This window comes from Zalophus californianus, chromosome 12, assembly GCF_009762305.2.
Source record: "Zalophus californianus isolate mZalCal1 chromosome 12, mZalCal1.pri.v2, whole genome shotgun sequence".
Classification (NCBI taxonomy): domain Eukaryota; kingdom Metazoa; phylum Chordata; class Mammalia; order Carnivora; family Otariidae; genus Zalophus; species Zalophus californianus.
Genome location: NC_045606.1, coordinates 82,563,223 through 82,577,599, shown reverse-complemented (window position 1 = coordinate 82,577,599; position 14,377 = coordinate 82,563,223). Strand labels below are relative to the sequence as shown.

General features: G+C 44.7%; 2 protein-coding genes across 3 annotated transcripts in view; one reads left to right on the top strand and one right to left on the bottom strand.

Annotated features, from left to right (window-relative positions):
• The window catches only part of SND1 (staphylococcal nuclease and tudor domain containing 1), a 410,452-nt gene that overhangs the window by 106,554 nt on the left and 289,521 nt on the right, over nucleotides 1-14,377 (bottom strand). The window lies entirely within an intron of this gene.
• Nucleotides 1-14,377, top strand: part of LRRC4 (leucine rich repeat containing 4) — a 91,817-nt gene that overhangs the window by 48,815 nt on the left and 28,625 nt on the right. The window contains exon 3 of one of the 2 annotated variants that reach the window (XM_027574984.1): nucleotides 574-747. The exons of the other annotated variant lie outside the window; for it this stretch is intronic. Within the exon in view, the coding sequence (XP_027430785.1) occupies nucleotides 574-644 (71 nt within the window). The 3' untranslated portion in view covers nucleotides 645-747. Of the gene's footprint in view, nucleotides 1-573; nucleotides 748-14,377 lie in introns of those variants that run through there. 2 annotated transcript variants of the gene reach the window in all.

Sequence of the window (14,377 nt, the reverse complement as noted above, 5' to 3'; positions counted from 1 at the left end):
ATGGCCATAAACAATCCAGCCAGGCTGTCTCTGGGGGTGTTTGGGAAGGCGGGGTGGGTTGGAGATGGCAGGCTGTCTGCTTCCCAATACACATATTTGTTTTGGGTTTGCTATAAGCAGCAGCTGCAATAATATCACCACCAGCTAGGAGAGGAATGAAACAGGCGGATGTAGGAGAGAACTGTGCCGACCCCCAATTGTCCCCTTGAGTTTCTCTTCAGAGCCCATATCAAAACAACCACCTCCTATGGACATAATATAGAAAACAAGGCACTGGAGTTCACAAGCAAGACCATTCACGATGGTCTTTCCAATGACGAGAAATCAACAGGGCTCCAGCTTTTATGTAACACCGTGGCACCATGGCGACAGCACCCAACAAGCACAAACCCCATGTCTGAGCAACGAGGAGGAGTTGGTTTCTATGAGAACCTCAACTTTTGCTTTTTCTGACTTATTTTAAACATGTAACTTTATCTTTGAATCAAATAAAACTTAGATGTATTTTTTTCCCCCTTTCATTTTGGGCACTCAAGAATTCTAATCTTGGTCTTTTAAATTCCATGTTAATAGATAACGAAGAGAATATGAATATACTGTCCAGGCTGATAGAGAATAGCCACTGGGTCGGGAGAAAGCCATAGGAGATACCCACGTGGATCTTGCAAGTACAAGCTTCCAGAAGGTATTCTGATACACACACCTGGCAGCCAAATGTAAAAGCTACTTGCTTGAATAAATTTAGAGTGACTTTCTAAACCAAGCTGTGTTGTGTTATTTGAACAAAATGCTTCTGAGATGTGTGGAGTATACTTCCAATCTACTGCCTTCTTGAGCCTTCACTCACAGAAAATTGTTCTGAGCTTCTCCTCAGAGTGAAATCTAAATCTCTAGCGATCAGTACACTCGACTAGCAGAACTGCAGCAAAAGAAACCAGCTAGTGTCAGGAATACTAAGACCCCAAACCAATGGGAATGAATAAAACTCTGACAGCAGAGAATCTCTCACTAAGAGCCCTTTACCTTACTAACACAACTTAGCAATAAATAAATAAAAACAAGTGAAAAGAAAGGAATTCTGAAAGGGCAAGGCTAAGGTTCTTCAAGAGCACAGGCTGATCTTGACACATAAATACATTCTATCCTTGAAAAGTAGCTTGAATTCTGGGCTGTGGGCGAAGAATGGCTTTATTTTTTATTTTTTGGTTAGCATAACGTAAAGGGGTCAGCAGACAACGTCCTGGAGACTAAATCCAGCCTGCTGCCTACTTTTGTACAACACATGAGCTAAGTAAGAATGGCTTTTACATTTTTGAATGGTTAAAAAAAAATTTGTGACATGTGAAAATTACATGAAATTCAAATTTCAGTCTCCATAAATGAAATTTTACTGGAACATAGCCACGCTCATTTGTTGTCTATGGCTTCCTTCATGGTACAACAGAAGAGTTGAGTATTTGTGACAGAGACTATCTGGCCCAGAAAGCCTAAAACATTTACTATGTGGCCCTTTATGGGAAGAGTCTGCCAACTCCTGATCTAAGGAAAGCTGAATGCTGGTTAAAAGAAAACCTACCCAAGGCAGAGTTCAACTTCCCAGGACTAGAACATCAGAATAGGTGGCAGCATAAGAATATCTTAAATAATAAAAACAATACTAAAAAAAGCCTACAGTCCTGTAACAGAGAAGGTTAGAGGAAAGGAAACATGGCTCAAAGGAGAGAGGCTGAGGCAGCTGACATGAACCACAGGCATATGCCCTCGACCTTCCTCTCCTGTACCTCATTTTAGCAATGTCCCTCTCCTATACATGTGAGCTTTCCCCTTTATTCCTGCTTTCCTCCACCAGACTCCGATTTCCCCACTCAAAACTTACACTCCATAAGCTCTAAACTTGAAGTTTCCAGAGTTGCCATTCTTTGTTCCTTGCCACAATGGCTTCTCTTCACTCCCTGACAATATACTTGCGCTATCATAGTTCTTGTACAGAAAGCCTTCACTCCTATGGTTTTGTACTCAGACTTTATCTTTCTACTTAAACTACTTGGAAAAGTAACCTCCTTACTCACCAATCTAATCATCTCTTCTCAGCAGGAGCCCTACTAGATCTCTACATGGCATTCAACACCGTGCATCTGTCCTGTAGTGCAACTCTTTCCTCCCTTGGCTTCTCTTGACTGGTGTCCTAGCTCTCTGGGCTGCTTGTCTTGACTCCTGCTGTTGCCCTCCCTTATGTCCTGGACCCCTCTCTCTTTATGCTCTGCACTATCTCTGGGAAGGCTCACCCTTTTTCATGTTCTCCATCTCTGTGATCCTGCAGAACCCACAGACTATCCTCTAAGCCACAGACCCAAACCCAAATGGCTCACAGACACATTCCCTGGGAGGTCCTGCCAATACCTCAAACTCAGGATGTCTAGAACCAAACTCCTCTTCCCCTTCCCTTGTCCCCTCTTCTGGTTTCAGTACTACCATCCAGTCTAAAAACCTCATCTCTGATTTGTCCCTACTTTATCCACATGACTCAATGACTTCTACCTCTTGTCAATTCCAGGCATTTCACCTCCACGGCTGTTGTACAGTCCATTAAGTCCTCTCAACCGTTAACATAACTCTGCTTGTTGAGGGTCCTGTCACTTCTAGGCAAGAATCTTCTATCTGCCTGCCTTCCATTTTGCCCTATATGGATTCTTCCTACACCTAGCTACCAGGTCAATTTTCCTAAAGCAAAATATGCTGCTCAAAGCTCTGTCAGTGGCCTCCTATAGTTTACCTGTTATAAAGTCAGCACTCCACAATCGTGACATTCTAGGCCTTCTAAAATCTGGCTCACTTCCTTGGGACCATACAAAACATCCATTACCTACTTGACAGCCCCTCAAATATGTGAAGACAGTACTTCTAGTTCCTCTCGTCCTCATGTCTTATTTTCTCCAGGCTAAACATTGCCAGGTCCTCACAAGATGCAGGCTTTGATTTCCCACCCTTCTACCTACCTATTTTTCTCTTTCAGCCCAGATAATATGAAGGGTATTGTCAACAGGAAATATCTTTCTAGTTGATTTAATTAATATTCTGATGGGAAGCTGGGGCACAAGCAATGGGGCTGTCCCTTCTAATGTGCTGTTGTTGAGAGCCATCTTCAAAGGTAAAATTTGCTGCCTTTGTGGGATTGCCTAGGGAGGGGTGTGGGGAGCCTGCACTCCAGGCCTCCCTCCCTGTGACTGGGCAGAGTCGGACTTTTACTCCAGGCAGGACGCTGCCGCACTACAGACAGCTCCATTAGTGCAGGAGGAATCCCTGGGCTGAGGGAGAAGGGAAGCCCTCAAGGGACTGTGTGGGAGAGGTGGAGCCCGTCCTGTGGAAGGCCGCCTGCTGCCATGGCCTCCATTCCAGCCCACTTCCATTCTCTGTCTCTCAGCAGCAGCCCCAGGCACTGTGGAGACCCTGGTGGTGTTGTGACAAGCAGTCTATTCATTTCCTTCTCTCATTCACTGGGCTCTAGGGGATAAAAAGGAATAGCAAATCCAAACCACTGCCTAGAATCCACTTTGCAGAATTCAGGGAAAGACTGTTCTACTGAAGTGATTATTTTCCCTGTTTGGGAGACCCAAGGGAAAGAGGATTTCTGCATCCTTTACTTTCCACTGATGCAACATTGCAGAAATGACTATTTCAGTCATCACTGCGGCCAGTGGGACAGTGAAAGCACGGCTTGCACTTAATTGAGGCTTTTTAGTTCCTGTCACAGTGCGGCAACAGGGCACCAAAGCACCAGGATTTGAACTGTGATGCTGGATACAAAGCTTTAGTTGAAAAGCGGGAGATAAGGGAGGACAACGAGAGAGAAAACCAGGTACTGACAGACAAGCTTCCAGATTTTTTTGCAGCCGAATGAGAGATATTAACTGGTCTCATCAGGCTGTGCCGGTCTTCAAGAAGAAAGCTGCTCTACTGTGCTCTCTTATTGCAAAACTGAAGGACAGCCCAGTCCCTGGACGAGAAGCTTGCTAAGAAGGGCATGCAGGTGAGGAAGCAGTGGTGGAGCACTGAGGGAGGGAGTTGGGTGCTCAACTTCCCAAGCACAGCTCCCAGGCAGGCAGGCTGCTGGACAACACCTGGTGCGCACCACAAACAAGGGCACACGTGTGCCTGTCTAGTTTGTGCACACTTGTGTGTGCTCACTTGCGAAAGGAAAGAGGGCTGGGGGCGGGGACGAAGAGGGGGAGGGGAAAGGGAGGCAGCACCGGAGCCACCACAGTGGCCACGTCCGAGCCCACGGCAGGAGCCAGAATCTGTCATAAGGCGGCCCAGATCAGAAACTGCTATTTGTAGGGAGGAGGACAGCGGGGCTGTACCTACCTACCAAGGGGCACACATACACTCAGCGGGGAGCATCTGATGTGGCAGAGACCAGAGACAGGAATGGTGGAGTCCTCAGCACAATATATGGGGGGAATACAGTTTCATTCCAAGGGACAAGGAGAGGAGCCACCCCTTCTGCCTCATGCCCTTCACATCTCATCCAAAGTCCTAGGCTGCCTGCCAGTTCCCTTTTACCAACCTGAAAACTTCACTAGACGCCGGCGTGCTTGTGCCTTCCCGCTTACTTGTGTTTCCTGCTCCTCTCCACCACACCCCAGCCCCATTCCCCACCAAGCCAGACTCATCCATGTCACAAGTGGAAGGAGATGCCAACAGCTGAAGTCTTTTAGACTCCGGTTACTGGCTCCTCGGGGGGTGCAGGTGGTGGGAAATCTCTCCCTCCTGCCCCCCCAAACACCCCCCTGCAGTAGTGCTTGCCCCCTCCAACATGTTCCTACTGTGCCCAGTGCTGGGGTGTATGAGGCACCGAAATTAAAACAAGTATGTCAGGGTGCATGTCTCTGTAGGGAATTTTGTGGACTCTGGGAAAGTGTATACTTTGGGTTGCCTGTTTTATGTAACTGTATTTTTTCGTTTCCATAGTTTTTGTCATTAAAGTAACTGTAGGTCGGGACACCTGGGTGGCTCAGTCGGTTAAGCGTCTGCCTTCGGCTCAGGTCATGATCCCAGGGTCCTGGGATTGAGCCCGGCATCGGGCTCCCTGCTCTGCGGGGAGCCTGCTTCTCCCTCTGCCTTTGCCTCTCTCTCATGAATAAATAAAATCTTAAAAAAATATATAAAGTAACTGTAGGTCTTCTAAAAATATAAAGCAAAACGGACAATTATGGTTGGGGTTCTTTCTATCTGGGGCCTCCCTCCAAAGTCTAGTAAGTGCCTGGATGTCCTCTGGCCCAAATGGATCCTTCGGGGTCAGAAGGCAATTAGATTTCCCGGCACAAGGAACTCTTCGGCTCTACAACTGTGGATGCAGGTAGGGAAGAAGAAGGCTCTTTCCATCTCACACAGCCATCCTAGGGAGGAGACATCAGCTCCTGAATGGCAAAGAGGACAGTTGTCGGCTAAAGGGTGGGGGGCAATGAGGCAAATTTCACAGCATAACAGGCAAGAGAAAAACAAAAACAGAGAAGTGTTTCATATGGAGGCTGTTTCCCCTAATGTCACTAAGCTGGAAAATTCTACATTCTGTAATTCACCCACCCTTCGCAGACAGCTGCTCATGCCTGAGTCAGGAGAAAAAGGTGAATGCTTTTGGAAGGGGAAGAAGGGATTTCTCCTAGCCAGCCTGGAACCACAAGAAGCTCAATCACCTAAATGATATAATATTTTGGGCTGCCACAAAAAGTGGACTCCCTTCTCTATTAGAAAACCAACTTGCTCCCTATACAGTGAGGGAGAGCACAATCAGCCTGCAGCCCAAAAGGGAGCGGAGGCCGACCCCACAGAAAGAGAGCTGTGTGCTCAATTCTCGCCTTCAGGGAGAACAGTCAAAGCAGTGTGGGAGAACCCCTAGGCACCAAGTCAGGTCCAAACCCCTGAAGTCACCTTGTGTACACTGAGAGAACTGGTACTTAACAATTGGAGAGGGCCTCAGCATTCCCATTTCTCTGTTACCAGAGTTCTGACTGAGACTCTGTAATGTATTAATCTCTGTAGATGAGTGATACGGTTTAAAATACTGCAGGATTTGGCTGCCATTCCCTCCCCTGGGGTCTCAAAATAACTCCACACAAATCATTTCTGCTAAACACTCACTCAGGCAGCTCTTTCCTGCCAGAACACACACATCTTATGTAACCAAAAGAGCCACGTAGCTTGCTGGAAGAGGAGGGTGTTCCCAGAGAGTGGTACTGTTCACGGCCCCGGAGGCTCTGCAGAGCTGGGCTTTAAACCCATCTCTGTCCCCGGCCAAAAGGTAGGCACACAACTCAGCCTGGCTGCCATGCCTGAGCTCCCTGAGCAAGAGAGCCCCCAAGGAGATGCAGGTGGTCAGGTCTGGGAAGGTCATCCAATCCGGGGCTGTCTCAGAGACAAGTGCAACCTGGACATTTAATGACCACATACTAGGTAAAAGGTCGACTGATAGATTTGGGACAGTCATGAGGAATGGGAAGAACATGGCCCCCCTCCTTTAAGAATCCACACAGTTCAGTGCAGATGACAGGTGCCGATATAGACATGACACAAAGCTACAGGAGGGGCAGGAAGGGAGGTGCTACACAACCCCTGACCTGAGCTACCTTCAAAGCCTCCTCTCTTCCCAAATCTAAGGACTCTGTGACATGGACCTAGCCCTTGCCTTGGCTTCTTTGTTAAGCCTTTCTCCTGGTGCTCCCCCCACTTCTCCAAGGCTCTGCTGTCAGACCCTCTTCTCGTGACCCTTCTTAAGCCTTGCAGCTTCACAGTGCTCTGTTCTTAGCTGTTTCCTACTCTAAACCCAACTCCTAGGCAATTTAAATTCACTCCCTGTGCCTCAAATTCCACTATTATTTGGTGACTCTTAAAAAGTTTTAATCTCTAATTCTGACCTTCCTACTTAATTCATTTGGATCTGCAAAAATCCACAGGCAACGCTCAGGGTTACCTGTACACGTTCTATTATTTACAAGCTAGAAAACTGTCCTCTTTCTGCCCCCCACCCTCTATTATCAAGTAACCAACAAAATTCTATAGATCAGAACCCTCCTAGACAGTTCTCAGATGTGCTCTGTCCTCTTCATTCCCACCCTGCAGCCTCGTTCAGGCTCCCATCTCTCTCGAGAGGTGGAAATCACCTCTTAAGCCATACTTTCTGACTTGAGCTTGGATCCTCCCCAATCTAAGTCTTCACACTGTGGTAAAACCAACTGCTTCCAAATACATACTGCAGTGAGAAAGGAAAGACACTACATTTAACAAGATGAATCTCATAGACAACAGGGTAAACTAAGATTAGGATTTCAGGTATGAAGTCCAAAACAGGTAAAACTAATCGACGGAGAGAAAAAGCCAGTAATCTTGGAGAATGGCCATGAGAGAGCATGCCAGGGCTAGAAACAGTCTCTATTTTGATGTAGGTGGCGGCTACATGATTTTGGGTTATATGCATTATCTTTATACACATAAAAATTAGTGAGGCTGTGTAAGATGTATGTACTTTACTATGTAAGAGTCATACCTAAAATTTTTAAAAGTGACAATGCATTACTCACCATTCACTGCTTCCTAGATCTTACCTTAGGAGTTCCTACCCAGGGGGCATGGGTGGTCAAGGATGGGCTTGGGGGAGAGGCTAGTGTTTGTGAATCTAAGGAAACTGTAAGAAATCTGTGTGTACATGTACTTTTTGAAGAGAAGACCAATAGGCTTATTCAGATCCATATTTGCTTCGAACGGCCGTGACTCAAAGTTGTCAACAGCTTAACTCTGCGGTACAATCTAAGTAACCTTGTGGACACAGGGCCCCCTTCGAAGACGGGGGATCTGACTTTCCAAACTAGCCTTTCACCATACTGTCCCTCTCTGAGCTGACAAGACATCCAGATTAACCTATTTCTCCTTTTGAGTAACAATGCTTTTTCAAGGCCTTCTCTTTCCTTAGCTGGCCACACCCTTTTTTCTCTCCTCACTTTGGTGGCATTTTCTAGAGAGGAGGCCTGTAGGTTTCTAAGATGTGTAAAAAGGTCGAGGACCACCCCAAATAGCAAGGAAACTGAGCTATGGGGTAAGGTGACATCTAAACAACTCAGAGCTGAATTCCATCAAAATAATCTGCCTGGCAAAGGGTGGCTGGGGGCTGGGCAAAAGCTCAGTAAAGGCTGTTGATGGAATGAATGAATGTGAGCACTTGAATTCACTGCCCCTGTGGTCCTGTGAAAATGATCAAGTGATGATAGTGGATACTTGGCCCTAATCAGGATATTTACTCACAAATGGGGTGAAGATACTGAAGATGTGCTTACTTAATATAAATTAGATGAGAAAACAAAAAGATTCAAATAGGCAAGAATCTGGGGTCAATGTTAAAACCTAATACTGAAAAGGGTTAACACCCAGTGTTCCACAGAAGATGGGGGTGGGGTGGGGTGGGTGACATGGTTTAATACAAGCTCATGTATAAAGGACCTAGAACACACATGCAAACTTGTGAGAGAAACTCACACTGCCTAGCTTTCCTGGGTTTCCAGCCTAAAAGGAAAGTGGATGATGGCAAAAACACTTGGTATAAAAAAACAAAACAAAACAAAACAACCCACTTGGTATATCACTTAAGCACTCACAGAATCACAACATTTTATAGCTGGAAAGAACCTTACAAAAGGCTGAGCCCCAAACCTGTATTTTTACAGACAAGGGAACAGGAAATCAGAGAAGTGAAAGGACCTATATGAGGTCACAGGTCAACTTGGTTATAAGGTACAGATTATAAGCCATATCTTTTGACAGGCAGTTGTCCTTCCATTGTATCCTATTGGTTCAGGCTGAATGTACTTCATCTTACTCAGATTGCCTAGTGCCCCGGTTTAGCCTATGGAATTCTGGGTTTAGAGGTCTCTCCTGAGTGGGTAATCTGATAGGCTCTACTGGGCTTTTAAAAAACTGATTAGGAAATACTTGGTAGTATCATAGCTAGGCTTACATACAGTTTTCTGATATACATCCGGAGAATATAGACTGATCACAGAGAAATTAGGAGAGCAACGATAGCTACTCTAATAATCTGAATGTTAACTTCTGTTGTGTCAGGCACCAGACAGTCAATTAATTTATAGATTAATTTATAGATTAATTAATTAAAGGCAAAGATAGGCTGAATACCTTGTCCTTGGCCACGGGGTTTATAAATGAAAGATCCAGAATTTGGACCTATTCCTGTGTTTCTAGACCCAGTAAAGTGTCTTCCTCAAAAAGGGATCTATCACAGAATTCCTGAAGCTGGAGACCCTTGACATTATCTTTGTCCACCACTCTCATTTTATATACGAGGGAGTGCAGCCAGGATCAGACATTGAGTGTCCTCTGAAATCATTTCCTATACACCACCTTCCGCGTGAGTTTGCAGGTTCTGCTTGCGCGGATATGTGTGGTAGAAGACCAAGAACAAGCTCAGCTCACCCTCTCTCCCTGGTTGAGGGCACTCACAGTGACTGACTAGAGAGATGTGACACTCCACAATGACATTTTTCCTTAGAACACAGTGGTTGGGTAGGCTGATCAACAGATCACCAACCTACTGGGTCCCTATGAGGTCCCAGGTATCAAAGCTCCAGACGAAGCAACAGTCACCAGGCAAGGTAGTGACAATGCAGTTACAAGGGTCCCACGATGGCAGAGGCAGCAGAGGATGCCGTGGGAACAGCGGGTAGGGGAGGACTTGTAGAGGGGTCAACTTCAGCACTCCTATCCTTAAAGAACGAATAATAACTGGCCAGGGGAACGTGCAAAAGGGCCAACTGTGGGGGTGTACTGCCAGTGTGTGAAGGGGCAGTAGGGTGCTGTGGCACTTGGGAGGAGGAGCAAGAGCACAGTCTACACACGTGCCCTGGCAGGTCACTGGGGCCACTTCTGAGAGCCACAGCCCAGGTAAGGACATAGGAGAGCGATCCCTGGGAAAGCACAATATCGAATCTTCATGCCACAACTCGCTTCAATGTCAGAAAAGGAGCCGGCGGAGCAAAACACAACTCACTGCTTCCTATGCATTCTTTGCTGTAATTTCATAAAATCAAAACAGATAATAACTATTCAAACACTCGGTATGTATAACTATGATGTAAACACAGCTTTTCATGTTAATCGGATTTCTTTTTAATTAAAATTATGAACTATTTGAGGACCATTATCATAGCTTTCTTCTTCCCTGTCAATGTCTAATCATCAAACCTCTGCAGAGAAATTCAAAGGAAGCTGAAAAAGTAAAAAGGGGCCTTTTTTAGGATTCATCCGCAGCTTCCAAAATTCGTCAGCTTCCTACTCCTATGGAGATGGCTTTTTCCAACATTACATACATATATCAGGCAACAGGGACTGCAGACAACTTTCTGTTACTGTTACAGAGACAACTTTCAAAACCAAGAGTAGAGTGGGTTAAAGGGGGACAGAGAAACTTGATTGACAGGAGGTCACAATTCGTTGGCAGAAGAATAAAGAACTTGTCTCAATGGAAGATCAGAATTGAAAAGCTTAAAATATTCTTTTAAAAAAAGAAACATTGTTCTGACATCCAAAGAGGACAAATCAAATTGGTCTCCTCCCTCAGTCTCTGAAAAGGAGAGGGAGGAAATGGTGGAGGAGTAAGTGCCAGTTCCATCCTTAATTAAGCTGTGTGACCTTGGCCAAGAAACTACTTTTCTGAGTCTCCATGTTTTTACTTGTTACATGGAGACAACCACCCTACCAAAGCCACAGCACTGTAATAAAGAAAAAGAACGTGGAAACACTCTAGAAGGTACGTATTATTACACAAATTGATACTTCTAGAGGATAACTGTCTTGATAAATTTTAGCATATTTAACCACGGCCCAAACCACTGCTTAAAAATGGCCACACTGGTGAACAGAGATCAAAGAGCCCCGAAGAAACCTGTTGGCCCTCTTGGAAATATTTTTAGGAAATTTAGTTAATGCAGAGTAAACCATACCTAATATAAAAGGATACCACAAGAAAAATTTAGTCTAGATAAATATAATTTGAGCATGCTTGCGATTCTAAAGAGCTTGGCAGGAGTAAGGATCAGCCAGGAGCGGTAGGGAGCTGCACAGGAAAGAAGGGGCCTGCATCTCCTAGATGCCGGCCTTGTTTCTGACTGAGGTTTGTGAAGCATGAAGAACAGACAACAGCTGGGAATTCAGGAAGAGAGTAAATCAAGCTGCTGTTACTCATGCTCCCGGAAAGCTACAGCACAGATAGCAACAAGTGATAGTTACATGAAAACAGAAATTACATTCCTTACTGATTTTTTTCCATTGTGATTTCAGCAAAAATTTTTTTCATCACTCCCATGCCTGCCACTATCTTGTGCATGATGCATCAGGGCAGCATGGGAGTGAGCTTTCTGGACGCCACTGTCAGTAAACACTGGTCCAACTAAAAAGGATACTGCCCGCTCCTGAACCAGGAGTTCTCAGTGCTCCCTCAGTTTCTACCTTTCACCTTCTCATTCACGGGTACCAAACAACAGATATCTCTGCGCAACATCCTCTGGGAACACTTGGAACAACTGTGGGAGTGGTCTACACTCTGCCCAGCATTCCTGATGGCAGAGGGTGCTATGGTGTTTCTGAGGGGAAGCTGAGATGCTAAACACTCCGCAATTCACGGGTCCAGACAAGGAGGAAATATTCCACCCAAGATGCCACTATGGCCCCCTGAGGAGAGATATGCAACTCCAGTCTTCCCTCCCAGAACATCCTCACTTGCCATCCATACTCCTCCCAAGACAACGACTTCCTGTGCCCTATTCACGCTTTGCATTTCACGGTTTCAAACCCAGCTGCCCCAATCTCCTTGTTCAGGTCAGAATATAATGATTCTGGCCTAAGGCTGTTGAACAACTTAAGAGAAAAATAGATCAAATGGAATGCAATCATCAGAATAAGCTATAAAGTAATTGTTGATTTGACTTGAGGTTCTAAGAAGGAAAATATGCTCTACTCCATAGTTTTCTATAGACTCCAAGAGATCACAGCATCATTTGAACTGATGCTTAAAGTAGCTTTGGCTCTGAGTTGGGAGCAATCTGTTCAAAAAAGGTGAGTTAAGAAACGTGTTATGCCAGAGTGCAGGCTGTAGAGCTGCGAGTCCACGGGATGAAACCCATGCTCTGTTACAAATACATCTATAACCATGACATTGCCATTCTGTTTCTTTGTACCTCTGTTTCCTCCTCTGTAAAATGAGAAGCTGGACAGTTTTCAATACTTGCTCTGGAAAGAAAGGCTGCCAGAAGCTGCCTGCAGGATGTGCCTGATGAAGACACTGGGCTTGATCACTGTGACCCACACAGGACCTGACGTTCCAGGGTTGACATCTGCTAGCCAGAACAACGTTAAGAAATAAAACTCACATATTAAAAACAATCAATGAACACAGGAAATCTGGGGATCCTTAAAGCCAGAAAATCCATACACGGCCCATTTACTCTTTGCCAACGGGCTTGTCTATATTTGATAAAGATGACTCTTTGCCATTTGGAGAAATCTGCTCTGCAGTTTTCTTCTTCATGGATGGAGGATACTTTTTGCCAAAGAGATCCGGGACCGCAGGAGTAGAAATGCAACAACTCTTTGCACATGTCAAGAGAAATATACACATATGTACAAAGAGGCTGGTTTTGTTCAGTCTCAACTAAGATCACATATTCTTTAGCAAACACTTCTCTGTTTGATTTTAGTCAGCTTGCTTACACAGCACTATTTGGGTTTTGAGGCTTAATTTATTTGACTATATTCATTCCCTTTCCCCATCTTCCTTCCAGCACAGCAATTCCAAGCAGTGAGAGAATCCATCATACTCCTTTATGTAAAAAGTACTTCGGCTTTACATTAGAATTCTCTGGAATTACTTTTTCTTTTTAATAACAATGAGAAAAGGCATAAAACTATGCATACTAATGTAGTTAATCCTACCTTTATACTCTCTTAATTTCTAAAAGTTATGCAAAATGATCTTACTATGCTCATAGAATCAGATCCCTGCAACTCACAGGTTACGTGCTGAGAACATGCTGGCTGATCAGCTATCTGTGGTGATGGTCAGATGCCCTGTGGTCTCCAAAGGGCAACAGTGCTGTTGCAGGCGGGTGTTCTGGGTTAAATCTGTTTGTTGATTTCACCTAGCTAGATCAGATATACCTTTTTTCTTCCAAGTAGGTTTCAAAAGCCTGGCAAGGGAGCAGACACTGGCATTCGTGTTGATTTATTTTGGTTAAGAATGGACCCACAGGAAATGGTAGAGAAGCTGGTTCCAACCCAGGGAATCTTTCTGCTTTCATAAGCCCATAAAGATACTAAAAATGAAGCAACAGAACAAACAGAAGCTGATGATGTCAATAGAAGAAAATGAGGCTGATTAGACAATTTCACGTGGCAAAAGTGGTGTTTAAATTTTGGTTGTTTTGGTTTTAGGTTTTGCTTTTTTTTCCTTTCTTGAAAATGAGTACTTTTTGCACATGTTTGTTACAGTGGCAATCAAAGAATTTAATTTTATTTGCTTTGTTATCATATGTTTTCTTCCATTCTCTTACTTCAGCTTGCTTTTTAAGCAGCTCAGAATGAAGATACCTGAACCTAGACCTTGTCATCATGTAGCCCCATTTGTAAAAAAGAGAAAAAATATCTGTAAGTAAACACCATTTGTAGCTAGTGTCTGAAAAAAAAATTGCCACTGATTGACTGTAACAAGATTATTTTAGAAGTATACTTTGGTAATATGTTAAAACTTCATGCTTTTTAATTACCTAATCCTGCCAAGCAGGTAAGTATTTATTTCTCATTATCCACAAATTCACTAACTATCTGGATAAAATGCTGACTGTGGGAAACCTGGAGAGGGCCCACATGTGTGTGGGTTTACATGGTTCGAAAGGATGGGGATGCATTTAATGAATGCCTTTCTTGGCAGAAAGAAAGGCAGTCGACTCTTTATGGCTGGCGGCACCTCTGACAAGGACCTGCCTACGCCTCCCAAGTCCATCCAGAGACCTAGCGCCTCTTGGGATTCCCCTAAGCTCCATGCCAGGATGTTCTTGGGCAGGTGGCAGCCTAGTACCGAGCCTCTGAGAAGTGGAGCCTTCGTTCCAGTTTCACTGTAACACTGCAGCATCTGATATAATCCCTTAAAGGCTCTCAGAGTCAGGCCCTAATCCCCCTCCTAAAATATAACTCAAGAGAAGATGTGACCATAGATGGCAACCTGGTCCATTTTGCTGCACGGATCAACACAGAAGGATCATGGTGAATACAGATTTAATGTCTATTTCCTCAGCAAGTGATGCCCCTGGGGCTGCAGAGCGTA